The following is a 25,818-nucleotide window of genomic DNA, read 5'->3' on the forward strand; positions in this document are numbered from 1 at the left end:
CCAAAGGGGGTCGATACCTTGTGGCTGTAGGTGCAGAGTGAGCGTTGTGTGCTTCGATGTAGTGACCAGAGTGCCTGGCTGCTCCGTTTCAGGGTATGACTTTCTTCTCTGCCAGTACGTGACTGTGTGCCCTGGGACCCTGGCATGCTGGCTTTTGGTATGAAAAATGTGACAGACTGCAATGATTTTTTAAAATCCCAATTCTTGTGTCCCAGCAGCAATGGGCTGTTACTTGGTCCTGGTGTGCAGAGCGTGGTGAACACCACTTCTTCAGGACTTCCCAGCCTAAGCTGGACAGTAGAGCAAAAACTAGTATGCCCAGCTGTAAGAGCTATCTTTATGGTCTGAAGCTATTTTTACAGCCGTCTAATCCTTCCTATAGGATTAACACCTACACTTTGAAAGCGAGGAGAGGAGAAAGAGGGCAGAGCATCTCCAAGTGTCTTGGCAGTGTTAGGTCCCGAGCAGCAACACCCAGATCGGTCCTCACTGCTTTTAACCCACCTTTTGAGCAATAGACTTTTGTTAAATATGAAATATGCACTTCATTTTATGGCAGAAAGTAGAACTGGATGAAATATGAAATTTCTCTTCAGATGCTAGCAGCACTGTTCTCCTGTGAGCAGTTTTCCAGCCTACTTTGATGTATACATTTTTTGTCAGGGTTATTTGTTTAAGAACCCTGTTGCTTGGTCTCATCTTTGAGGTTATTTTTATGCTATTTGCTTATCGTGAACACTTGTTGGTTTTTCATCCTTTTAGAGCTGAAGATACATACATAATTTTTAACAACTTCAAATAACTGAGAAAATTCATGCTGTTAGGAATGTGGGGTTGTTATTTTTAGTATTGATTGTGGCTGTCTATTATGGCAGAAATACGAAAATACTGGGGGAAGTTTTCACTATCATTTTAATTCAGTTGTTAAACGGAAATAAAAAATAATTTGGGAATCACACTAAACAGAAATACATTTTTTAGGGCAATTTCTACTGAAAGAACAAATAGTTTTTAAACTTTGTGTTTAAGTGTTGTACAATGTAGTATTTAAGTATTTCTAACATATTTATCTTGACCAGGTTGACTCATTTCAGTTTCACGCACTCAAAATGTGACAGGGATATTCATTAGGGAAGAAATGTCTCCCTTTATATTATGGCAGGTGTGAATAAATGTAAAGGATTTATTTTCTCTCCTTATCAGGTGTTACAAATGCACTAGCAAGAGCAGAAACAAAACAAAACACTTTTTTTCTGGTCCATTTGCAGCAGTTTTGAAGAAGAGACGCAAACACTATGCTTCCACATGAAGCTCTTACTTTGACCAAAATACTGATGGTATGTTTCAGATGTTCCAAAGAAGCTGTTTATTTGTTTTTTAACCTGGTGTTACTGCTCAGTAATGTAAAAACAAACAAAAAAACTTCAGGTGAAAGTGGGCTAGACAGATTAAAAATATTAAAATCACTTTTTGGTCATAAGCTGACACATTGATTAGGTAGATGGTTAGCGAAATAGTTGCTAAATGAATTGGCAGGGGGGTGAGAAGAATATGTCCAAACCCCCTTATTTTCAAGTCTTGGAAGTCTTCCAGATATTGCTGTGAATTTCCTTTTTTAAAAAAAATCTGTATTGCAGACTGTGCCAAAGAATGGTCTAAGTCAGTATGTAGACTTTTTTTTTTTAAAAAAAAGATTGTAGATCTCTGGAACATTAAAGAATTGTTAAATCTATTAAAATATTCACCACTGGAAGATCATAAGCAACTTACTGTTTTGGATTTTAGTGGGAGGAGAAGGAGGAGAAATTGAATAAGACTGAAATAATGAGCAGACAGCAAATACTGAATGCACAATGTGTAAGGCTTGCTGCTTTGGGTACCTTCATAGCTTGCAGCTAAATGTGATGCACATTATTCATAATTTAGAAGTTAGTGGCCTGACGTTCCCTGAAAATGTAAAGTGACTTTTAAAATGTAATTTTACAGAGCTAAATGAAAGGCCAGTTCAAAAAGTATTAAGCAATAAGGATGTGTAGCTTGAAATCAGCGAGCTTCTTTTCAGTGTAATAAAATTAGAGTGTTATTTTGGTGTAGCTAAATACCACCTCAAGAGAATAGCAGCAATTCCCTGCTGTCAGCATGGCTGGGATTCACCTCGTCTTAACCGAACTCTGTAAAACAGGTGTCTGGGCTACTTGTCATCAAGAGTAAAAGCACAGCTGTATCGCTTAGGAAAAGTTCACTGCCAATGTATGTGGATGGGTTTTTTGGGATGGGAGGCATTGCCCTCAGGAGCTGCAGCCTTTCTTCACTGATTAACAGCCCCCACGTTGTGCCAGGGGAGGATTAGATTGAATATTAAGAGGAATTTCTTCTCTGAGAGGGTGGTCCAGCATTGGAATGGGCTGCCTGGGGAATGGTGGGGTCCCTGTATTTAAGAGACACGTGGATGTGGCACTAAGGGACATGATTTAGTGAAGGGACTTGGTCAGTCAGGTTGATGGTTGTATCTGATGATCTTGAAGGTCTTTGCCAACCTAGATGATTCTGTGCTTCTATGATTAAATGTGAATCTGGCTGTCAACAAACATAGAAGCAGGGCACTGCCACCTGCAGCAGCAGCTTCCCTGCTTTGTTTCCCTCCCCACCTTCTAGCTGGGGGGTATCCACAATAGCTAATGGTCTGGAGGTATGGTCTTGCCACCAGCCTTCATCACAGCAGCTTCTATGTCAACATCCCACTTGCATGCCTCGTCCTCCTCTTAACCTTCACCTTCAGGTCAGCTCTTTCCCTCCCTGGTGGGAGCTCTTATTCAATGAGGCTCAGGGAGAGCCTTTTGGATAGGTCTTTTGGCTCCCTTTCCCCCTGCCCTCAGTGTTTGGCCACATCGATGACCTTCTGAGCCTTCCCTCTCCTCAGCATGTGAGGTTTTCATGATGGGCATCTACTGAGAAGAGGCCTGTGCTTTTGCACCATGGCTGGAGAAGGCCCTTCTTCTATAAGCTGTGGGGAGCTCCTGGGGCCTCACAGATGAGGCCCACACCAACGCGGAGCAGGGAAAGTGGCCAAACTTCAGCTTGTGAGGTGCAGGTGCAGCCACAGAGCCATGGGACGGGAGCTGATGAAGCTTTGTCTTCATGCTCAGTGCCTGAGGCAGGCGTCTTGCTGGTTGGAAAATGCCTCCCACGTTCTGGAGAAGACTTGTGTTGTCCCATAGGCCTTGTAAGCACGCTGAAGTCAGACACAACTGCTGGCTGCTGATGCTGCCCCTGGTGTGGCACACTCGACCCTGAATGCTTCCTCTGTCAGCTGGGGTTTCCTGCGCCTCCAGTGCCTGCTGTTTTGGTTCCTCACCCAGCAGACGGAGATTTTAATTTATCGTGTTTAAATTTTTTAGTAGGGATGTCATGGAACTGCCCTGAATCAACATCTCTGTAAGACCAGGGAGTTGCTGCATTTTTGGATGTCGTACTTCTCCTTCTGGTCCTGCAAGACCAGGAGCGTCACCAGGCTCTAAATCTCAGTGGGTTTTATATGCACAGTGTTTCCCCTCGAATAAACTGCCAGATTTTATTCTGACTTGGACTGATCAAAGCTAAGATGAGTTTAGAATGATAATCTTATTTACAAATACTCGAGTAAGAAGCATTTCATGTTACTGAGACACGCTTCAGAGAAAATGCCGAGTGACATAAATGCTACAAGACTGCCGTTCTGTTGTCTAGATGCATAGAAGTAAAAAAAAAAAAAATTTTCAGAAAACACCCAGCAGGTTTTAATCAGCTGCTTTTACTCGTGGTCTGAGATCAGACGGGCCAGCTCTCCTCAGCTAACCTTATGCGGTGGGGTAGTGCATGTGGGCTCTGGTGGTCCTAGACCTGCCTGTTCCTGGAGGCACCTGTTCTCCTGGGAGGAACGATGCAGTTTGAGCTGTGCCAGATACCATCTGACTCTTTCAGTGAAGAAGGCTCTTAAACATGGCCTTTTGCTCTCTAGCAGCAGGAGCATTTGCCTGAAGTTTCTCCATCAGTGTATTTTCAGTGTAGCGAACTACTAGAGTTATTACGCTAGGTCGAGCATCTTTTTAATAATATTCTCTTGCCTCTAACAAAATGCACTTACTGGGAAGCCCTTTCACTGAAAGATGACGTATGTTTGGGCGTGCCTACGTACAGCAGGAGATGGAGTGGAAAATGTGGGAAACTCGGTTAGGAGACACGGGGCGCAGGGGCTGGCGCAGGCTGGGTGTTGGTCATCACAGATGTTTGCAGTGTAACCAAGCTGGAGAACATGAAGTGAGACCATTCAGATATATTCACACTGAAGTTTTATTTTACATGGTGTTGCATCAGATTCTTTTTTTTCCTCTCTCCTTCTCTGTCCTCATTCGGCGTTTGGGGATGAACTATTGCAGTTACAGCGAGGTTGGTTGTGATGAATGCTTGAAAAATGAGTGCTGCTCTCTGATTGTTCTCCGTCTGTTTTCCAACAGCATTCGTAAGGCCAACATTTGCTGTGGGTAACATGAACAAACAGTTCATGGAGCAATAGGTCTGTTAGAGGCAATGCGAGTACCCGGGGCACAAACCTGCTCAGCAAGTTCCTAGGAGGTGAATTTGGCTTTCCACTTCCAACTTCACTCTCAAAACCAGCCAGCCTTGATGTATCAGGTCACTGTGTCCTGCAGCAGAAAAAGGGCATCCTTTCTATTGCTCAAGCCTCGCTACCGCCTATTTACCTCTCACAACTCCTATGCAGTAAGCCTGTTGGTAAGGGCACGGCCAGGAGATGCCGGGACCTGAGCTCAGGTTTGCCCTTCCTGACTCAGCTCACCAACCCAACAGCCTGCCTCACATGGTTTTCTTTCATTCACTGTGTTTCTGCTGTTTCGTTTTGCTCTAATAATTATTTACTGGGCAGAAAGGGAAAGGGCGAGTCTGTGGGTTGAGTGCAAGGGCACTCTGCAAGGGCACTCGGCTGGGGTGTAATTAGGAACATGGGTCTCTTGTGCTGGTGGAGTTTGTGCCGTTTAGTGGGCTATTATTTATTCTCAAGTGAGCGGAGATCTCTTTTTCAGGGACTCTTGAGTTAAAATAGGTGCATTTCTGCGAAGAACAAAAATATTTGATTTCAGTGATTGGCCTTTTTCACTGAAAAAGTGTGGGTTTTCTGCCAAAGAATTGCTGGTGAGCTGTAATTTGCCGTATTTGCTGCAGGTGTGGATTTAACTGATGTGCTGATGAGAAGAATCCTTACAATCAGCAAAACTGCAGCTCTGGGAGCTAATATTGGGCTAGAACATCTGGTCTTTGTAGTGAGAAGACTTTTATAGTGGAGAAGGAAATGCTTGCTCTTGACTCCTCTGATTTACTCATTAACTCTTGCGAGAGTAACACAGAGGAGCCTTGACCAGCCTCGGTGCTTCATACCAATTTTCTAATTCATGGTATTTTTCTCTCAAACCAAAAATGCTCTAAAGGTTCATTCTTAGCTGCCATCCAGGGATGGGTGGATATTTTCCATAGCTTTAAAATTAGAGTAATTACTTTCAGCTGCCCTGTGGGTATGGTTGAAATAACCACTGATTTTGTAAGCTGTATTGGCAGTGCTGTTTTCTGGACAACTTCTTAGCATAGTAATTTTTCTGCCACTAATTAAAAGCATCTTTGTTAATCTGCAGCACTTAACCCTAGGCTTTGTTTTCTTCTTACAGCAAAGAGCTCCAGGGAAAGTTTTGCACGATGCTGTTTGCAACCACCTGAACCTTGTTGAAGGCGACTATTTTGGTCTTGAATTTCCAGATCATAAAAAGATGATGGTATGTTAATTTTCACCTGGTTTTCATCTGCATACACACTGTATTCTCTCTTCCTGCTCCTTACTTACAAGGTGTGTTTAACGCTGAATTTCAAAAGAAAAAAAAATAAGACTTAAAAAAAAACACAACAGTACAGTTCTTGCCTGCTGAAGTTGAAGCAATGTTTTTAAAACCTGATTAGTCCCGTCAGGTTTCATCTGTGTTGAAAATAGCAGCCAATTCAGACAGGAGTTGGACGGCATTTCGTCTTTATCAGTTGCAGTAGAGAAGCCAGAGGCTGGTCTGCTGCAGAGTCTCAGCTCTGATTTTACAGTCATGCATAATCTGGAGCGCGGAGTCTGCAGACAGAGAAGTTAACAACGATTGTGACACAGTTCCATGAAAAACATCTTGGGACAGGAAGATGATTAGATAAAATATAACGAGGTTAATAAAAAAGAGGGGGGGTGGGGAGAGGATAAATATATAAGTAAACTGTTGAAAGTCCTGTCTGGGGAGCCGTGTAGCACAGCAGGTGTGCTGGTCCTCACACTTTGGACTCCGAGTGCAGGTGCCGACAGCATTCAGATATTGCACTAATACTTCCAGGGTGGGAACAGTAGCAGAGAAAAGCCAAAGTCGAATGACTTCCCAGACTATTACAGCTTTTGTTCTGAGGTTTGTTTCCCTTCAGACTTCATGTGTGACCTCCTGGTATGTGGGCCAGGTGTCTGGGTTGTTTGACCTGTACATGCTGGTGCATACTGGATTTGCTGCCTGCTCAGTGAGTTCTGCACATGTAGCCTGCCTGACCTAAAAGAGGTGACTTTGGGCAATTAGAAAATAAATATATCTGTATCTGTCTCTATATAAAATTACTTTAAGAAGCAATATTTCTTAACCAAAAGCCAAAGAGGATTTATCTGCTGCTGCAGTAATCTGTTGTCATGCCTTAGTGCAAGGCTAACATAGGCACTCTAACTGAATGCTACAGGTCATAAAGCTTTTGGCTAACTATAATTAAAGAGGAAATTTTGAAAAATGGACATCGATCTTTAAAAATGATCCAGTTTGCTCCTGGATTTGCATGAAACACAACTTCCTAAAAAGTTTCATATTCTGCCAAATATCCTTGGCTAATGCTGTAGGTAACTTGAGAGCTTAATGTGACCCTTCAAAACAGTGCAACTCTACAGTGCTACTACAACAGAGCATCCATGTTAGTGGTGACAAGCTGACATTCCTGATGCATGTATATAAAGCTGAAACAAATCCTAACTTCTAGTGTGTGTATACAGTTGCTTTTTAGTTTTCTAGAAAATACAGAAGGTCACTTGATTGACCTTCCCTACTTCACAGGTCATTAAGTTTCAAATAGATGACCCTCTGTGTTTTGCTCAGAGACCTGAAGTAAACTAACAGTTTGCAGTCTTGTGAAAACAAAATGGTTTATTTGCTCGAGGCAGAACACAGGAGAGATTGAGGTGCTGCCAGTGCCTGAGGCCCTTGCAGTGGCAGGCTGGAAATACAACCAGATGATCTCAGTGGGGGATCTGGGGCTCTGTGATGAAGAGGAAGGTTGAAAGAAAACCCCAAGGCTGTTCCCAGTTTGACATGCATGGCAATACTTCCATACATCAAGCATGGTAACTCATCCAGCCCCTACCCTTGCAAAATGAAGTATTAGCCAAGCATCTGACAGCGCTGATCTGTGTGTCTGCCAGTTTGTCCAGTCTCTTCTTCTGAAAAAGGGGGAGATCCCCAGATCTAGCTCACCCCTTGTCAGCTGTGCCCACGAAATAGTGAAATACAGTGGAAGTAATGTCTTCAGCATGGGCTCCACAGCATAAAAAGGATGTTGAGGTCCTTGCAAGCATCCAGAGGAGTGCAACAAAGCTGGTAAAAGGGCTGGAAGGCATGTCCTGTGAGGAGATGTGAGGACACTTGGGTGGGCTTGTCTGGAACAGAGAAGGCTGAGAGGTGACACCAATGATCTCTGCAAATTCACAAGGAGGGGAAACTGAGAAGGAGGTGCTGGTCTCTGGTCTTGTATTGGGTCTGGCTGGAATGTTAACTTTCCCGGCAGCAGCCCATACAGTGCCATACTCTGTACTTGTAGCTGGAACAGCAGTGTTATCACACCAGTGTTGTGTCTGCTGCTGAGCAGCAGTGGCACAGTATTAGGCCTTTCTCTAACCCTCCTAGGGGGTGGGCAAAAGGTGAGGAGAGAAACATCACCAGGGCAGCTGGCCTAAACCAATCAAAGGGATATTCCATACCATGTGATGTCACACTCAGCAATAAAAGGGGGAAACAGGAAGAAGAGGGGGGGGGTGGGCTCTCGTTTGGAAGACGTCGGTCCTCCTCTCGAACACCGGCTGCGTGCGTTGAGGCCTTGCTTCAAGGACGTGGTCAATCATCGCTCATTTGTGGGAAGTAGAGAGTAATTTCTTTCCTCTGCACTTCCATATAGCCTTCATTTATTTTGTTTGTTTGTTTTCCTCCCTTCTTTTTATTTTCCTTTTTTTTCCCCTCCCTTTCCCCTTTCCCTTTTTATTTTCCCCTTAGTTAAATTGTTAGTTCATGGTAGTCTTTATTTAATTATTATAATTATTTCCCTTTAATTAAATTATCCTTATCTCAACCCGTGAGTTGTTCTTTGCTTTACTTCTCCCCCTCCTCATCTAAAGGAGGGGGAGTGAGAGAGCGGTTGTGGGGTTTAGCTGCCCAGTACGGTAAAACCACCACAGGTCTCATTAGTAACCTATGACAAGACACACAGGAACAGCACAAAGGGGAGGTTCACACTAGACAAAGGAAAAATTTCTTTACCGTGAGGGTGCTCAAACACAGGAACGAGCTTCCTAGTGAGGTGGTTGATGCCCCCTGCCTGTCAGTATTCAGGAGACATCTGGGTAATGCCCTTAATTAATTGTTTTCACTTCTGGTTAGCCATGAGTTGGTCAAGGAGTTGGACTTCATGGTCTTTGTAGGTCCCTTCCTACTGAACTATCCTATCCTATCCTATCCTATCCTATCCTATCCTATCCTATCCTATCCTATCCTATCCTATCCTATCCTATCCTATCCTATCCTATCCTATCCATTTTAGAAACAGCTCACAGAAGCTCTTAAAGCAAGAGATTTGATTATGAATCATTGTTTTGGTATGGAGCAGCATTCGGGGTGAGAGCAGTATTTACATTTAAGTCATAATTACCAGTTTCTGTGATGCAGTTGATGTAAATGTTCCTGTGGGATTTAAACCTTTTTGAGCTTTGTAAGGGCCATAATGTAGAATTCAAGCATTGTGCAAATAAAAAATTGCATTTAGTTTCACATCTAAGAAAGAAAACACACATGCCTATTTTATATTCAGATCATCTGAAGAGAATTGATCACTCGTCCGGTGTAGAACGGAATGTAAAAAGAAAAATAAATATTCGGAGCATATTTGTTTAGATGTGATGATATGTACACGAAGCCATGTATTCACAGTTCAGCTGTGTTTGTTTCAACATGCAGGGCTCCAGACGTCATGCTTCACACATTGCCAGTTGCATGCCATGATGCCTGGCAGCTGGATGTGTTCGTTTGCCATGTATGTAGCAGAGAAGATGTGCATGGGAGGTGAACACAGGGTGTGAGGGCTGCACTGCACCCCAGGACAAGGGGAAATGAGGCATTGTTGCCAAACCTGGGTTTTTACAAAGTTTCATCACACTTGATGTCTGCCCCGTTTCTCCAGCTGCAGAAATCCAGTCATGATTATGGAATGCCCAATTTTGTTTAAGAAATGAAGAATCTAGCCTTGGTAGATGCAGAGAAAATGAAAAGCAGGAATCCTAAGTGCATCCTCACAGTATTTTTCCAGTTTATAAATCAAGCTCAGACTGACTGTGCATAGCTACAGGGTGGGAGCCGCGTGATGTGTAAGTTTTGATTGCTTGGGTTCGGTGGCGCTGATGAGGTCTTCATCTTGCCCCTCCTTCCGATCTGATAAAGGATGCTGTGACTTGCTCGTAGGGTGATTGGGAAAGCGGAGAAAGGAATGATGTACGTGCAGTGCTCATGCTTTATCATAAACTTCCTCTGGGAGACATTTTTTTGGGATCAAAAATATGACTCCCTTATTCTTGTAAATTGCCTGTTTCATATTCAGGATTTTTTTTTTCTCCGCTACGCTTGGCAAAGATCCTGACCTTCGTTGCAGCTTACGTCCATGCCAACTTTCTGAAACAAAACAGTTTAAGTTACCGAAATGCCAAAAAGTGTCAGAACGAGTTTAACAGGTGATAAACACTGTTTTCCTATTCTTGGATAACCAAGCTTCTTGAGCCTTTCCAGAGAAAAAGACTTTCACAGGCTGCGAAACATAAAAAGAATTCCATTGAGAAACATTAGGGAGTGTAACAGGGCAGGAATGTGAGCTCTTTGCTAATTGCAAGCACTCCTATGGTGATTAGGAAAATAGCAAACAGCATTGGCACTGCTACAGCAGCCAGGCAGGCCTGCTTCTGTCTGGCTTCTCAGGTGATTTTCTAAAATGGGTATTTTGAGCGTGTTTCAGTCTCTGCGCAACCTAAAATTATTCAAGGTCAAAGGTGCATTCATTTAAATATAGATTTTTTCCCTGGGGGAAGACTCGGTTGATTTGTTTTTTAATGGCTTTAACCTTTGTGAGGGCTGTAGGAAGTTCGTCCGCAGCTTCCAGAAGTCTCTAAGGAAGGGGCTCCCTGCAATTCAGTGCGATAACAAAACACAAGTCTCGGGCACGGTTATCAGCTGAATTCGGCGAGCTGTCACACTTCCCCGGTTCCTGCGTGTCATTTGGCTTTTATCTTGTGTGTGATTCTCCCCGGGCTTTCTGCAGGCTGCCTCGGGTGGATAGGTGATGCGTCCGGGCCCTTTTGATTCAGACTACAGAGTGGGCTTTTAAGCTTTGAACGCGCCATTTCAATCCAGTCCTTCTCTTTTGAAATCCAAAGGAAAGACGCATGCGATGTCCAGAAAAAGCAGGCTGTTAAAAAAACAGATGAAAATAAACTATTTGCTGAAGTTGCACTGCACCCAATTAAGAAAGCATTGGCCTGAGCTGCCCAGATCTGTAGGAAGCAGAAATCCCAGATCTGTATAAAGTTAATTTGAGTGAGGACCACGGGGACAGCACAGGACTGTCTTTTTCTCAGCTTCTTCTTTTCACTTTTCCACAAAATGAAGGGCTGCTGACCAAACATGCTGCGACGGTTGGTATCTGAGACAAGTAAAGGGAAAATGTCAGTGTTCCCAGCTCCCTGAATTTGTACTGTTGCAAAAGCTATGCCCCAGCACAACACTTTTTCCTGAGCATCTTCAAGAGTTCTGGGGAGAAAACCCACACTGGAAAAAAAGAGATAAGTAAAAGCAAATCTAAAATCTGATGCAATGAAAAATGCATTTGTTTAGAGTTTATAACATCACCTTCTTTTTGTTTTCAGGTGTGGCTTGATCTTTTGAAGCCTGTTATGAAACAGATTAGAAGTAAGTACTTCCTTACTGACATTTATTATGTTGGTTCAAGAGCAGCCAAGTAAGTGAGTACTCTGTCAGTTGGTACCTTTATCTTCTCAACATCCTTTTCTGAATTTTGTTTGGATTATTTCTTATTTCTGTTCTGACCTTGAGAGACGTATGGCGCTTGCTGTGAAATTGTGTCCCAGCAGCAAGTTCTGCAAAGCACACAGACATCGAACGCCTCTGGTTTTGCCTTTTATATTGACAGGGCTGAGCCAGCGGCAGATTGAGAAGGTTTAGTTAGGCACTAGGAGCACTGAGGTAATGAACAGTTTTGCAGAGAAAAAGGATGCAATAAAGCAGGATTTGAGGGAGCACACGTTCCTGAAATACCGTAATCAGGATAAAAGAAAAAGAACTGGAAGAAGTTACTAATGGGAAGGACCAGGCAAATTTGTGACGGCTAACAGGGGCACTGCTGCAGCACTTGGAAATGTCTTAGCCCCAGAGGAGAAAATGGCTGGGCTAGGGAGGTCAGGGAACGTTGCGGTGGGAGAGAAAAGGAAATTGTGCATAGCCATCAGCTTTGGGAAGAGGAGTAAACAAGAAAGGTTTTGGTGATTCTGTTTCCCTGTCAAATATCACTAAAGGTCTTCATTTCCTGAGCTTCACCACTAGGTGCCTTTCTGGTCAGGTTAGTATTGGTATATTCTCTGGAAACCCTCCCTCTCACATGAGAGATGCGCTGCTCCTGTTGTCACTGGACCCAGTTTGTGACTTACTCTATTTATAAGAGTCAGAACAAATGTGCTGCTGTTAGCACAGAAATAGTAATTTGCTGCTGGAGTTGAAAACCAGACTGTATTTAGCTCCCTCCTGTTCTGAATCAAGGGTAATAGACACACTTAGTATATGTTACTGGATCAACTGATACAATTACTAAAACCAGACTTGGTTTTGGCAGAGTAGCCCTCCACCAAGTGTCTGTTCTATTTTATTGTGCTTATTCATTGCTCTGTTTCATTGTGTTTATTGTTTTATTGTATAAGTTTTATTTCGTCATTTCTAAATAACCTGAAGAGCGTCAAAAATACTGACAAAGGATGGGAGGTTAGTGTGTATATGTATGCACTGCAGACTCCACATATCCCTTGTGCATCATTCTGTGTCATAAAATTTGGCTGGCGTGTTACAAACGTATCCCTAACCTCCTTTGATGTTTCCCCTAGGACCGAAGCATGTTGTTGTAAAATTTGTGGTAAAATTCTTCCCACCTGACCACGCTCAGCTGCAGGAGGAATTGACAAGGTTAGTAGTTGTGTGACCGTACTATTTTTCTGTTAAATTGCTGGTGGGCAGAGGGGAGAACATGGGAGCTGAGATCATAGGGTAAGATGATGGGATCAATGGCTCCCTCTCCAAATTAACTTGATGTTATTTCCCCACCATTGAGTGCCCTGGGGCACTTCTCTATACTGAGGGACACGTGTGACTCTGCACTCATGTTTGGGACAGAGTTGTCCTGCAGGATTTGCCAAGTTGAGGCAGCTGGGGGACCCTATTTATGTAGCCAGTGTCTGGAACTGGGACTTCAGAGATGCAGAAATGGAAAAGAGAGGGAATAAAATGAAGAGGAAGAGGCAAGTAGACAAGGATAGACATGTATTTCTTAAAGATAGAATTCTTTAAGGATGTGTTTATTTTCAGGCTCTTTAGAAACCTGATTTGAGCTCTAAATTTCATGCTGTGTTGGCATGGAGAAGAGATGGATCGTATTTCTCTGTATGTCAATACACATATGAGGGACCTAGTAAGGTTTTTCCTCATTAGCAAGGCCTTTCTTTTTAGTCAAAAACACTCCATTTCATTACAGTATTTTATCACTGAAACTTGTCAACTCTTTATCAGGTCTGCAGTTAGTATTTTTGTAATTACATTTTTTTCTGTTCTGGTTCAGTATTTTCATTCTTAGTTTTTACTTTTAATCTTCCCTTAAGGTGACGTCGTCTTTTACAAGGAGCTTTTGTATCTCCATAACCTGCTTTATAAAGAACAAGTCCACCTTTGTGGTGTTCAGTGTTTATCTCTGTCTTGGTTTGGTAATAGAGCAATGCAATGGGGAGAAAAAAAAATGATTCAAAACTCTCACTGGCTTGGGCAGAGAAAAGTGGAAAAGTAGGAAGAAGGAATATTTGCTTGAAAGACTGAGTAAAAATAAAGGAATGAATGAAAATTCACATTGCTGTGTTACTAATTAAACATTCTGTTTCTCAGTAGATATTCTGCATATCAGCTGCTTAGAATGTGCACTGTAAATTGATTTTTGGGGATCTCTTCCTGTGCCTGGAGACGTGTCTCTGAATCTTAATGACTTTTTTAGTTAGATTTTAAATGTGTGTGCTAGGGCCCTTGAATGTATGTACACAGCGGTGTGTAAGATGTGAAAGAATTTCCACAGGGAACTGCTTCATCACTTGGAGAGCAGAGAATATAACATTAGTGTGCTTTATTCTTCAACTGGGGTGAATTTTATATGGTAAGGCAGGTGTCTGGAGGTTTCAAAAGGATGTTATTTAGATCTGCTATATTATTTCATGTACTGTGCATGTTAGCTTCCATTCTCTCAACTCAGTTTGCATTTTTCATTTAATTTACCTTCATCTCATTCAGAAACTCACTTTTCAAATTAGAGCTTCTCACTGAATATATTAAAATACGGGAAATTAGTACAAAAATTAAATACAGTAATTAGTAAAAACTGTTGAGATCCTAGAAGGAATTCCAAGGAGGAACTGTGATCATTGGAAGGCTTGTTAAGTAAGGTGCCTGTCCAATTTGGGTTACATACCAAGTATAGGGGAAATGCTCACTATTAGGTCATTTTTTTTCTAGAGAAGCATTTGTTATGGAGTGGAACTGAGATATTTTAAGTCCTGTAGAAGCTAGAGAAAATGTAAATGTTGAAATAGTGTTGTGGACCTGTGATGTCCATGCACGTAGGCTGTTGAATTGCCCCACGTGGCTTGTTTGGAAGCGAATATGTTAAATACGGCTGGTGGTGGTACAGGTAACGGGGCTGCAAAGTATCGGAGCTAGCTAGAGTAGTACAATGGTGATCTTGCTTCTCATTTCCAGGTGAGTGCCAAGGTGGAAACTTTAAAGTTCCCCTTCTCTTCTACAAGAACTTAGTGATAATGCTAAATCACTGGTTTATCTGGTGTTTCTTCATAGTTACAAGCAGGCCCATTATCTTGTGCTGCTTGTGGTATAGTTGCTGAGCACGTAATAGCTGTCACATTTACTTCCATTGCCACTTCCAGATCTCATTGATCTGGTTAAAATAGAGAGAAAAGGAGAGTGAGAAAGAGAGATACCATGGTTCTGCATAGCAGCAACCATGTAAGACAAATGGCTGTAATACAGTACCTGTTACATTTTATTTAGCCTCTAAACTTAGGAAATTCAGATTGCTTCTGTAGATGCCAAAAAGTGAAAGGAACCTGTTGAAAAAAATGGATACTTTTCTGTCTTTCCCTCCTGCTTCGTGTAACTCTTTGTTCGTGTTTGTTTTGCAGGTACCTATTTGCATTGCAAGTGAAGCAGGACCTGGCACAGGGAAGGCTAACGTGTAATGATACCAGCACTGCCCTCTTAATCTCACACATAGTACAGTGTAAGTTTGCTTCTTTCTTCTTTTCCAGGATGATAAACAGGATAAATTGGTTGGGCGTGTTTTGCTGCATTACCTGCTAGCAGCTGGTGGGAGACAGGCTTAAGCCGTATGGACAATTTATGATATTTCTGTATAATAGCATTAAAATACAGAAAAATTACTCTCATAAATAAAATTGAGCTCCTGGACACCAGATTTGCATTTTTAAAGCACAAGTTTGATGGTCTGCCTTGAATCCTTTTAAAAGCAAACTTTGTAGGCAATAACAAACAAGATGAATTCTCCTGAATTCCTGCATCATTATTTATATTTAACCTTGTACCATGTCATCAGAGCATTCAAATTCCTGGAGATCTGTGTGCTGTCTAGAGAATGTAGTAAATAAACATGCTTAGAATGCCAGCCTAAGGCACAGTCCTAAGTCCTACTAAGGCACAAGGAAACTGGGGGGAGAGGGGAGAGTCGATTTTAAGCTTTTCTTTTTAATTGCAAAGTATACCAATTAGACTGGTCTGTAGACCCATGCATTAACTTAGTTCACCATATTGAAGCTTCTTCTAGCTTCAAAATCATTTGAAAGGCAGTGTACGTTTTCCATTTCAAGACTTTATTGAGAGTAAGAGTAGGAAAAAACACTTAATAGCATGTGTGATGGTCATAATAAACTATTGTTTTGAATGGTCATTGTACAATTCAGTATTGCATATTTCCAGTGAAATGCTGTTTTGTTGAAATTGCAGTCAACAAAGATGTTCGGAAGTTCTTTAGTGATGAATAAATCTCATGATCCTTTGTCATAGTCTGAGTGTTAGGTTAGTTTCTCATCAAGTGCTGTTGGAAAGGCAGGTATTGCGTGGTTTTCTTTTTGCCATGGTCATCACTGCCCAGAGTGGTTTAGGAGCAATAAAGGGCTGTACAGCAGCCTCTATGAAATTTTGTATTCCTCAAACCATTTGAAAACTGAGCATTTTTGCAGCAGCCTTAAAAAAAATATATATATATATGTAATCCTTAGCTAGCAAGCTTTTTGTGTCTTAGTTTTTCCTGTTATGGTGTCCAGTACACCAGCTGTAGTTCTTTCCTTGGTTAAGCTAATTCTAACTTCCTCTCGTCTCAAGGAAAAAATGTCTTGATTATTTTGGGGAAATTGAGTATCACTTCTTACACTGAATTCTAGGAGGACGGGTCTCCCTACTAGATGTCTGTGCACCTAAGAAAGATGTTGGGGAGAGGATACCCTAATACACGTGTCTGTCATAGAGATGCTGCTTTATGATCATCCTCTTTTGAATTCTCCTGATCTGTATGTGTTATTGTCTGTACGACTTCTACTTAGATCTTAGTTCATGTCTTACTCTCATTGATTAATCAATTAAATTCTTTACTGAGCTATCTACAGTTCTGGTGCCTGAGCTGCTGAGTACAACCACTAGCTTGTTTTCCTAAAGCAGCAGCCTAAAAGGATAAAATCCCAGGATGTCCTTTCACCTTTACAAGCCTTCTCTTTCCCTTTCCCATCCCTGCATAGTCAAATGTAAGTTTTACTGAGTGTTTTTCAAAATTCCTCCATCATACACTTGGCCATTCTCCCCAAACAATGGCCATGCAGGCATACAAGAATCCTTAATTTTAAAGTGTACAAAAACGTCAAATCACCACCATTGCTCTTGTGCTGCTGAGATGTATTATACTGTTGAATCAAGTAATTTTCCTCAATTCTTGGAAATGATCACGGTGCTCTTGAGATAGTTTTAGTTCTTTGTCCCTTTTACCTGTGAGCTTGATGTGCAGATTGATTTCTGAACTGTGATTTTAGGAATCAAGTAGTACTCTCCTTCTGGAGCGTAAGGAAAGATACTTCTGTACTGAAAAAAAAAACAACAAATTTTTCCCTCTTGTCAGAAGGAGAGAGGCAAGAGATTCATATGTAGAAGTGAGACAGTACCTACAGAATCTGACCTGATGCTTTGGGCAGAGGGATGTGGTGCCTCATGGTGCCCCTTTAGTGTTGCTCCCCTCGCCATCTCCTGACTGTAACTTCGACTTTTTTTGATGTTTTTTACCCACCCCATTTTTGTGTGACAATGTTTGATAAAAACCTGAGCCTGAACTTTGTGGCTGTCTCATTTATTCATCCATTTTGTGTCTCATGAACATTTTTCTATGAAAATTTGCTTTGATATGAGTCTGTAGCTGTGTCTTACCCACATGGCTGTCTTTTGTATTTATTTTCTCTCTGGCTTATTATTTAGGAGCTAAAAAATATTACATATTTGTCTGCAACAAAAATAAAACTTGGCAGCTGATAAGAGTAATGATATCAAAGTGGAAGGACTGAGAATGTAGGAGATGAGGTATTGTATGTCTTATCAATGCTGTGCCTCCTGGCAGTTTCCATGGGGGATATCTGATTCCAAGCACCTTTATTTTACGTATACAGGCTTATGCCAATGTTATAGCCTGTTATTTTTTTATGAAATCTAATATGACAGCAAATAGGTTTCTGTTAAATTAGCATGTATATTACAGAATGAGATTTATATTTGAAACACTGTGTTTAAAAACACCTTAAAAGCATTGTAGAAAGTGTTAGAAGTGAGGGGACACTTTGATACAGCAAATGTGTAATCTGTAAGACAGACTGATTAAAGGGAAAAAGCTGGAATATAAAGCATGAGACACATCAGAAGTTCTAATGCAGACAGAATACAGAGAGTGGTGTAAAGCACTTGCAAGATAAGAAAATGGGAGCATCAGTGGGAATCAATCTTTGGCTAAAACACACAGGAAGATTTTAAAGAAGACATATGCAAGGCTGATAATATTCAAAATACAGCTCCCTATTTTTCTAGAGGGAGTGCTACTGGAGAGAAATTTCAGCTGGAGAAGGAGGTCTGGGGAGAGATGAAGGAAAAGATGCTGAGTACGAGGTCAGAGAGAACAAATTCAGAAGCAATTAGAAAGCCCAGAGGACAATTTTGATAATGGATTTGCAGTTGACAAGTGCGGAGAACATTATAGAAATCGTGTAGTGGTGAAATAAGTCGTACGTACACTTGTCTCCAAAGAAACCCCTACAGAAGGTGGTGTAAGTACATCTACGTGCAGAAATCTACAAGGTGTGAACTGCATTTGAACGAGCCTAGGTCCATGCCGTTTGAGGGGTTGTAAATCTAGGCAGGCTTATGTCCTTAGTAAAGAGGAGAAACCTGCATTTTTTGAGTGAGGGTTAAAAACGTTCCCCAAAGATATGAGTCACTTGGAGGCAAGTAAAATTGGAATAGAGCTGTTTCAGAGATGGGGATGAGAGGGACGTTTTTACAAAAGAGTTCTCAAATTCTCTGTGGTGTGTCTGTAGCCACTTGTCTCAAGGAGCAGATGGGATGAGGAAGGGGGTTGAAATAAGACAATCTCAGTTACCATCTCTTCCCCACCTCTGACCTCTGCAGCCTATTTGGGTTGAAAGGTTACTGCTCTGTCACTCACAGATGCTTTGGTCCTCGTCTTCCTTGTCCTACATGAGTTTATTGTTCCCCCCTCCACATTTGCAGGTATAACTGCTAACAGGCAAACTTTTGTTGAAAATCAGCTGCAGTGTTTTAAGCATCTTCTTAAACTTTTATCTAAGCCAGCTCATTTTGGACATAACTGGTGTAAGAGATCATTCACATGGGCAGAACTGAGGTGAGGATGAGGCAAGGATCTGAGCTTGGGTCTGTGACATCCTGCGTTAGCCACAGAACGATACGTCTGACTGCAGCCTGGATTTAATTTGAGGGAGCTGCGTTTTAATTTCACCAACATTATTAAGGTAGCAGCCTTCGTTGTAGCATCGTTTGTATTACACCGGCAGGTCTGCAGGCAGCAGCTGATACCTCACTCTGTGAAAAGCCTAATAGCAAGATTTTTAAGAAGCATTCCAAGAATAGCAGGCAACAAGATAGTAATCTGGCACCCACACACAGATTGCCTGGCCCCCTACCCCCTGAAAAAAAAAGGAAAGCTCACTGAATGGGCTGCAAAGTGGAAGGTGGGTGTGACATACTGTTGCACACACATTATTGAATAACTGCAGCAGATGGGAGCAACTTTGAGGAGGAGGGAGACAGAATGTGTCTCAAACTGCTGCAAAATTAGTGGAAGACAAATGTTTCATAACCCACTGCATTTATGCATTCATTCAAACATGTAAATACAACATTCTCTTCAGATTTCCCCCAAAAGATTACAGCATGGGGTATGGGCATGGGGAGAAACTTGTACTTGGCTGCTCTGGGAAAAGACACCTGAGCACCACCAGGGTGGGTTCTGCTGTTCTCCCTGTCACCCCATTTTATCCTGCACGCAAGTCAAGGCAGCACTGTGATGGCTTCATTTGTTCAGTTGACATCCAACATCTCCTTACGTGGTTGTGGTGGATCGGAGGAGTCCTTGGGCTGTTTCTCACATCTCAGGTACTCACACAGATGAGACGGGAGGAATGCCTGGAAGATAAAATAGTGGGAGTCTGAGCCATGAAACCATGCAGCAACCTGTGATTGCTTCTCTGCCCTCTTCCCAGCCTGAATTGCCTGAATAACTGAGATTTAATTGAGTGTTTTAATAGACTTTTCTTAAAATTTTCCACAGCTGAGATTGGGGATTTTGATGAAAACATAGATCGTGAACACTTAGCGAAGAACAAGTATATACCTCAGCAAGAAGCACTAGAAGACAAAATCATGGAATTTCACCGTAATCACATGTAAGACTTTTTTAATTACTATCAGCCTTCTTTTCTTTTAATGTAATTCTAACTGTAAATACATGCTAGATTGTAAGTACAAAAGAGATTTGAGCTTCTGGGTTTCTCAAAGGTTACTTCTCAAAAAACGTCCAAGACTGTGAATTTCCTGAAGGTTACAGCCGCCTTTATCCCATCATCATAACAAGATGTTTAAAGAGCAATTGATTTTGATATTCACTCAAGCATGTCATTATTTTACAGTCTATTTCATCCAAAATGCTTCACTGATGATTTTGTGCATGCAGGTATGATTGCAAATGATGACTGATCAGTCAGACACTTGTGACAGTAGACTTTTTGATTTCAAGGACATCGAATGTTGTCTTTTCAACTTTCCATGCTGTATTTAGAGATGGATGAAGAAGAGGTTTAATGACAGTTTTAGGAAAAGCACAAAGTGCTTGCAGAATTAGGGATTTGGAGGAACAGCATTCAAGGTGACAATGCTTGGTGTCCCAAGGGCTGGAAAAAAATAGAGTTAGAAAAGAATTAAGAATAAGACATACAAAAGTGGAGGTTTTTTTTTGCTATTGAAAATTGAAAACACTTCAAGACTGGAACAGTCTCAGTTTGAACTAACTGGAGTTAGATATGAGTGCTAGGGAGCTCTACTGCAGTAATAATCAGAACTTTTGCACAGTTTAGTTCTGAGGAATTTAGTGCTTATGGGTTCCCAACATTTATGTTAAGATACTCATGTCCTCTGTTTTACTTTCATTTTGGTATTGCATTCACTTTTACAATGAACAACATCCTTACAGACTTCTATTTATTATTTTTTTTTAGGAAATGTTGTTTTGGTGGAAAAAATAATAGAGTAAGAGTGACTTCTGTTAATGACTCTAAATCCAAGTGTTTCAGGTGTCTCAGAATTGGAGTTATCAAAATTTCTAATAGAAAATTTCCAGACTGTAAAATCTATGGACTTTTTTTTTGTATTGATCTATACTAAGACAAAGTTGTTGTTCTAGCTGATAAAAAGTCTGTGGAGGTAGAAAGAACATAGAGATGTAATACCCCTGGCAGGTTTCAGTCTCTGTGATAAAATGTCTCTTTGTTCTCTGGAGGACCTGTTGATCTCTATTAAAAGGTGTGAAGAATCTGTGTGTCTTTTCTGTTTTGTTTCTCAAGGGGACAGACACCAGCAGAGTCTGACTTCCAGCTTTTGGAGATTGCCCGTCGGCTGGAGATGTATGGAATACGCTTGCATCCAGCCAAGGACAGGGAAGGGACAAAAATCAACCTGGCTGTTGCCAACACAGGCATTCTGGTGTTTCAGGTTAGAGCTGCTAGGCTTTTGACATTGCACTTTATAAAGCAGAGAAATCTCTTATAGCAAAAAGAATTCAAGATCTAAACCATATCGGAAATAGTCTGGTCAAGAAAAATCATGAGTTTCTGATTTTTTTCTAACAATAACCTTAAACCTTTTATAGCTTCACTAGGTCCTTAACTTCCAGGGACTTTTACTTTGTCTACACACACAGGCTAGAACTTGATCTTCAACCATGATATGCTGTTCAAAATGCAAACTGATCCACAGCTCACAATATGCAAGTTGGTCATGCTGACACCTCCTGTTTAAAGGAGCAGGCAGGTCTTGCAGGCATGGTGTATACTAAGTGGTTGTGAAGCAGTGACAAATAAAACAGATGGAGCACAAGGAGAAGGATGGTGGAAGTACATACAAGCTTTCTGTGGTGTTATTTTTTTAAATTTTTTTTTCAAAGTTTTTACAATATTCTTGTAAATATAATATTTACATTCTGCCTTTTCCAAGTCCATGAATTCTACCTCTTTCACTAAAAGACCCAAAGTAGTTTTCCTTAGATTTCTTTCCTCTCCTCTCCTGCCCTGGTGAGCCTAGTACATGTTCATGAACCATCATTAACAATTGTATCGAATTTTTGTTCTCCAGTTCCCTTTAGGTAAATAACAAATTGGGCATTTACAGTTGGGGAGGTACAGATAGTCAGCTGGTGTAAACTGCTTTCACTTCAGATGAGCTGATGTCTACTAGCATCCTAAATGCCTCGTTCTGTACTGTGTTAAAAGCAGTAAGTGAACAGTTCTTTAAAATGTCCATTGTTATAAGCATCAAAAAAGACTACTCATTTTGACAGATTGACATCAGTTAAAGTAGTACAGTGTTTCCAACCTTGAAAAATAATTATAAGTCCTCTTGTTTAAAAAAAAAAAAAAAAGAGCAACAAATGGACCCAGAAATGTCTGACCCAAATACTCCAAGATCTAAAGAAAAAAAGTAAAAGCCCTAAATGGGTTGACAGTATGGCTACCAAACCGGAGCATAGCTTTAAGCATGAGAACATGAGGATATTGTTAGAAATGCCCACAATTCAAATAATTGTATGTTCAGGCCCTTCCCTGCTCCCCCACAGTATTTTCATCAGTTGAATTAATGAGTTGCAAAGCTTTACAAAGTGAGGAGCTGAACACACAAAGCAGCGTGGGCCTGGGCCTCGCTGGGTCCCAGCACACAGCTGGGATCCTTCCTCGGGCTGAAGGCCCGAGGCCTGATTTGTACAGCTCTGAAACTCGGTTGTCTCCTCTTGTCGTAAAGTCTTTGAGACTTTCAAAGAGGGTTTTGCTGAACTTTCAGAAAAGCTGGGAAACTTTGCTGGATCGAGCTCCAAGACTGAGAGCTGAGAAGGAAGCTGAGGTCGGTCTCTGACCTAGCAGTTGGAGCCTGGCACTTAGACTCAGGGCTTCGTTCAGGCAGCTCATAGCGTGTGAGCCTTAAGCTCATCTGTTTATCAGGGATATGGCTAAGAGAAATCGAAATGTAAAGACCTCATTAAAACAACATCAGTATCAAAAATCAAAATAAAGGCTCCCTCACAAATGGCATAAGCAGTAGGCGCACTTTCAAACCTGACGTTTATTTAGAAATCAGTGTTGGTGCTGCTGAATATTGTAAGGGAGGTTAGTTATCAGATTCTTAGACAGCAGATTGACTTAGCGGAAATCATCACGCTGTCACTACTCCTACGTTTGTCTGGTGACGGTGCCCAAATCAACATGGGTTTCTGCATTTAGCTATCCTCTAGTCGCTGTTCTTTGAAACGTCTGCGCTGTGCTGTAGGCATACATGCCTTGAAGTCTTTGCTGAACAAACTGGTATAATGAATATTTTAAAACAATGCCTCCAATTCTAACATAGAGACTCCTCACCTACAAAGAGAGGCTGAGGGAGTTGGGGTTGTTCAGCCTGGAGAAGAGCAGGCTCCGTCGAGATCTTTTTGCGGCCTTCCAGTACTTCAACGAGGCTTATAAGAAAGGTGGAGAGAAACTTTTTACAAGGGCATGTAGTGAAAGGACAAGGGGTAATTGTTCAAGGCCAGGCTGGATGGGGCATTGGGCAACCTGCTCTGGTGGGAGGTGTCCCTGCCGATGGCAGGGTGCTTTGATCTAGGTGATCTTAAAGGTCCCTTCTAACCTATACCATTCTGTGATTCTGGAGCATAGGGCTAATAATGCAGTGTCTGGGAATTACTAGTATTCAGGAGAAAATTTCTCTCAGGCTTACAGTTAGCTTTTGTTGTGTATTTTTTTTGAAAAAAGTGTTTTCTGACTTTCAGGAACAGATAATTTATTTAGTTTCCTTTTATTTTTATTGCTCCCTATGAAAGGGCAAATAGGCTACCCTGCACAATGATACTGGATTATATACTTTCACATCTAGTCAGTGGACATAGTCCTATAAATATGCAGGAATTTAACCATAACTTCCTGCCTTCAGTCACACCAACAAATGCTTATGGTTAAGAATGTCTGTGGGTGTTTGCACTACCAAAGGAGGAAAGATAAGAAATACCATAACTGCAAGTGAAGTGATAGATGATTAATGTATGGCAAACTTTCTGTAGTGGTTTTGATTTCTCCCTTCAGGTCTGTAATGCTCTAACTCTTCTGGCTGTGTCCTCTGCAGGGTCACACCAAGATCAATGCCTTCAACTGGGCTAAGGTTCGAAAGCTGAGCTTCAAGAGGAAACGTTTCCTTATCAAACTACGACCTGATGTGAATGTAAGTTCTTGTCAGGAATGTATGAAGCTGACAAAAGGTTGTATGATAAATTTCTACTTGCAGATGAAACAAGTTTTTATCACCTCAAGATAATTTTTAAATTAATTGTTTTTGTTCATTGCTGGTGTGTTACTGCAAGCATCAAACTGGCATCTCAGGTGAGCAATCCCAGCTAAGGAAAAGTAAACTGAATGTCAGAGTCTTCTTCTGACTGTGCCTCTGGCATTATATCAGGGTTCTTAAGTTATAGTATTCACATTACTGTTAAGAGCCCTGCTTTATCCCTGTCATAGTTGTCAGGAAAAGAAAGTTTAAGCAATAGCTGTGATATTGCCAGGCAGGTCAGTGATGTCTCAAAAAAGGAAGGATAGGGCCTGTTAAGCCTGAAAGCCAATGAGTCGTGAAAAATCCCTTTTTGTAATATAGCACTAGCTTCACCAGTAAGTAATGTGTCTCTGTAACGTGTTTTGCTTGCTTGCTCATATTGCAAATGCTCTCTCAACTTTCAGAGTTCGTTCCAGGACACCCTGGAATTCCTTATGGCCAGTCGAGATTTTTGCAAGTCTTTCTGGAAGATCTGTGTGGAGCATCATGCCTTTTTCAGGCTGTTTGAAGAACCTAAACCAAAGCCCAAGCCTGTTCTTTTTTCTAGAGGTTCATCATTTAGGTTCAGGTGAGACCTCCTTTCTTCTTTCCAGCTTCGTTGCCTCCCCATTTCAAAGTCACTTCCATAATGATCTAGGATTAAACCTATCACTTTCAGCTTCCCTTCTTGAAGTTACTTGTTCCTTTATGTTTTCCATTGCATCTTCTCAACCAGAATAGTGCAGAGAACACTGGGAAAAAAAGGCTGTATTAATTTCATAGTAGCTGTTGTAACATAGCTTTCTGGAGGTAAGATACAAGATCTATCAGTTCAAGCTGGTTTTACACAAGAAAAAGTGTCCTAAGTAACACCAGCTAGTAACTCTTCAGACCCTCTGCTTCTAGAAGAGAAGCTAATGTGCCAGCTTCTTTGGGAAGCTGATATAAACTGAGCAACCAGAAACCCCTTCTTTGCTGAGATAAACTGTCAGTACACCATAGCTGCCTTGCACAAATACATGGTATATATGGCCATTCTCTCTTCCCACTTTTTTCCTGCTATCAGAGTAAATTAATTAAGATAGAAAGACCTATATTAAGGTAAACAAGCTATTAATTTTTTAAGCTTCTGCCAGATTAAATAGAAAAATGCAGGTGCATTGTACTTACCTCCTGGTTTGGAGAACAGGTTTTGCCCACATCCTGCATTCATAGTGATCTGTGCTGCATACACATGGTTACTTTTTTCAGACCTTTCAGTAATTTAGTTGAAAGCCTGTGATGAACAGGAAGGTTTTCTTTCCTCTATTGAACATTCTTGAGGTGGACGTTTCCTTTACTCCTCTCAGTTCCCTGTGGAGTTTATATCCTTGCACAATAGGAAGTGGTGGGCTTTCGCACTATGTTTTTATGGCATTAGCAGAAGGGGAGAGTGCGAGTTCCAGCCTAAATCTCTGCAGAAAATATGTTTAGTTGATGCAACTGAGCTATGAAATACATTTCAGAAGCTTTCATCTTGGTTGCAGGTAGGAGGAAAGGCTGATGTTTAATTCTTGAAAGGATTCAGTAATGTTTATTTGATCATGAGAGTAAAACTTAACCCCTACTTTGTTTTCTGTTATGGTGACTTCCCAGTAATGTTGTACTCTGTAAAGGGCACAGAACTGAATTTAATCAGGTCTGAAATCACATTGTAAAGTACCTCCACAGCAAAAAAAAAAAGAGGTAACATGCAAAAAGGTAACAATCTGTGTGTATATGACCAGGTCTCCTTTCTTATGATCTTACACGAGTTTCTGTTGAGAGTGACAAATAATTTTCTGGTTGTTGTGACATTCTTTGCTAACCACATACACGTTTATGATGACCAGGTAGTATATTTTATTAAATGTGACAAATTCATTATCTCAGATTAGTAATTTAACTGTGGTTTTCTTCC

At 41.3% G+C, this 25,818-nt stretch overlaps 1 protein-coding gene and 1 long non-coding RNA gene across 10 annotated transcripts in view; one reads left to right on the forward strand and one right to left on the reverse strand.

Moving 5' to 3' along the window:
- FARP1 (FERM, ARH/RhoGEF and pleckstrin domain protein 1) overlaps positions 1-25,818 on the forward strand; it is a 193,779-nt gene that overhangs the window by 118,749 nt on the left and 49,212 nt on the right. For all 9 annotated transcript variants that reach the window (XM_068677410.1, XM_068677412.1, XM_068677413.1 and 6 more), the window contains exons 3-10: positions 5,715-5,819; positions 11,276-11,318; positions 12,521-12,599; positions 14,867-14,964; positions 19,594-19,708; positions 20,882-21,029; positions 23,700-23,795; positions 24,305-24,468. In XM_068677410.1, coding sequence (XP_068533511.1) covers positions 5,715-5,819; positions 11,276-11,318; positions 12,521-12,599; positions 14,867-14,964; positions 19,594-19,708; positions 20,882-21,029; positions 23,700-23,795; positions 24,305-24,468 — 848 coding nt within the window. The remainder of the gene's footprint in view (positions 1-5,714; positions 5,820-11,275; positions 11,319-12,520; positions 12,600-14,866; positions 14,965-19,593; positions 19,709-20,881; positions 21,030-23,699; positions 23,796-24,304; positions 24,469-25,818) is intronic.
- LOC137854252 (uncharacterized) lies at positions 19,300-25,795 on the reverse strand. Its single transcript, XR_011095044.1, has 3 exons — positions 25,050-25,795; positions 24,578-24,631; positions 19,300-19,448 (listed from the first exon to the last, which is right to left on the reverse strand). It is a non-coding gene; the product is annotated as an uncharacterized lncRNA (long non-coding RNA).

This window comes from Anas acuta, chromosome 1, assembly GCF_963932015.1.
Source record: "Anas acuta chromosome 1, bAnaAcu1.1, whole genome shotgun sequence".
Lineage (NCBI taxonomy): Eukaryota > Metazoa > Chordata > Aves > Anseriformes > Anatidae > Anas > Anas acuta.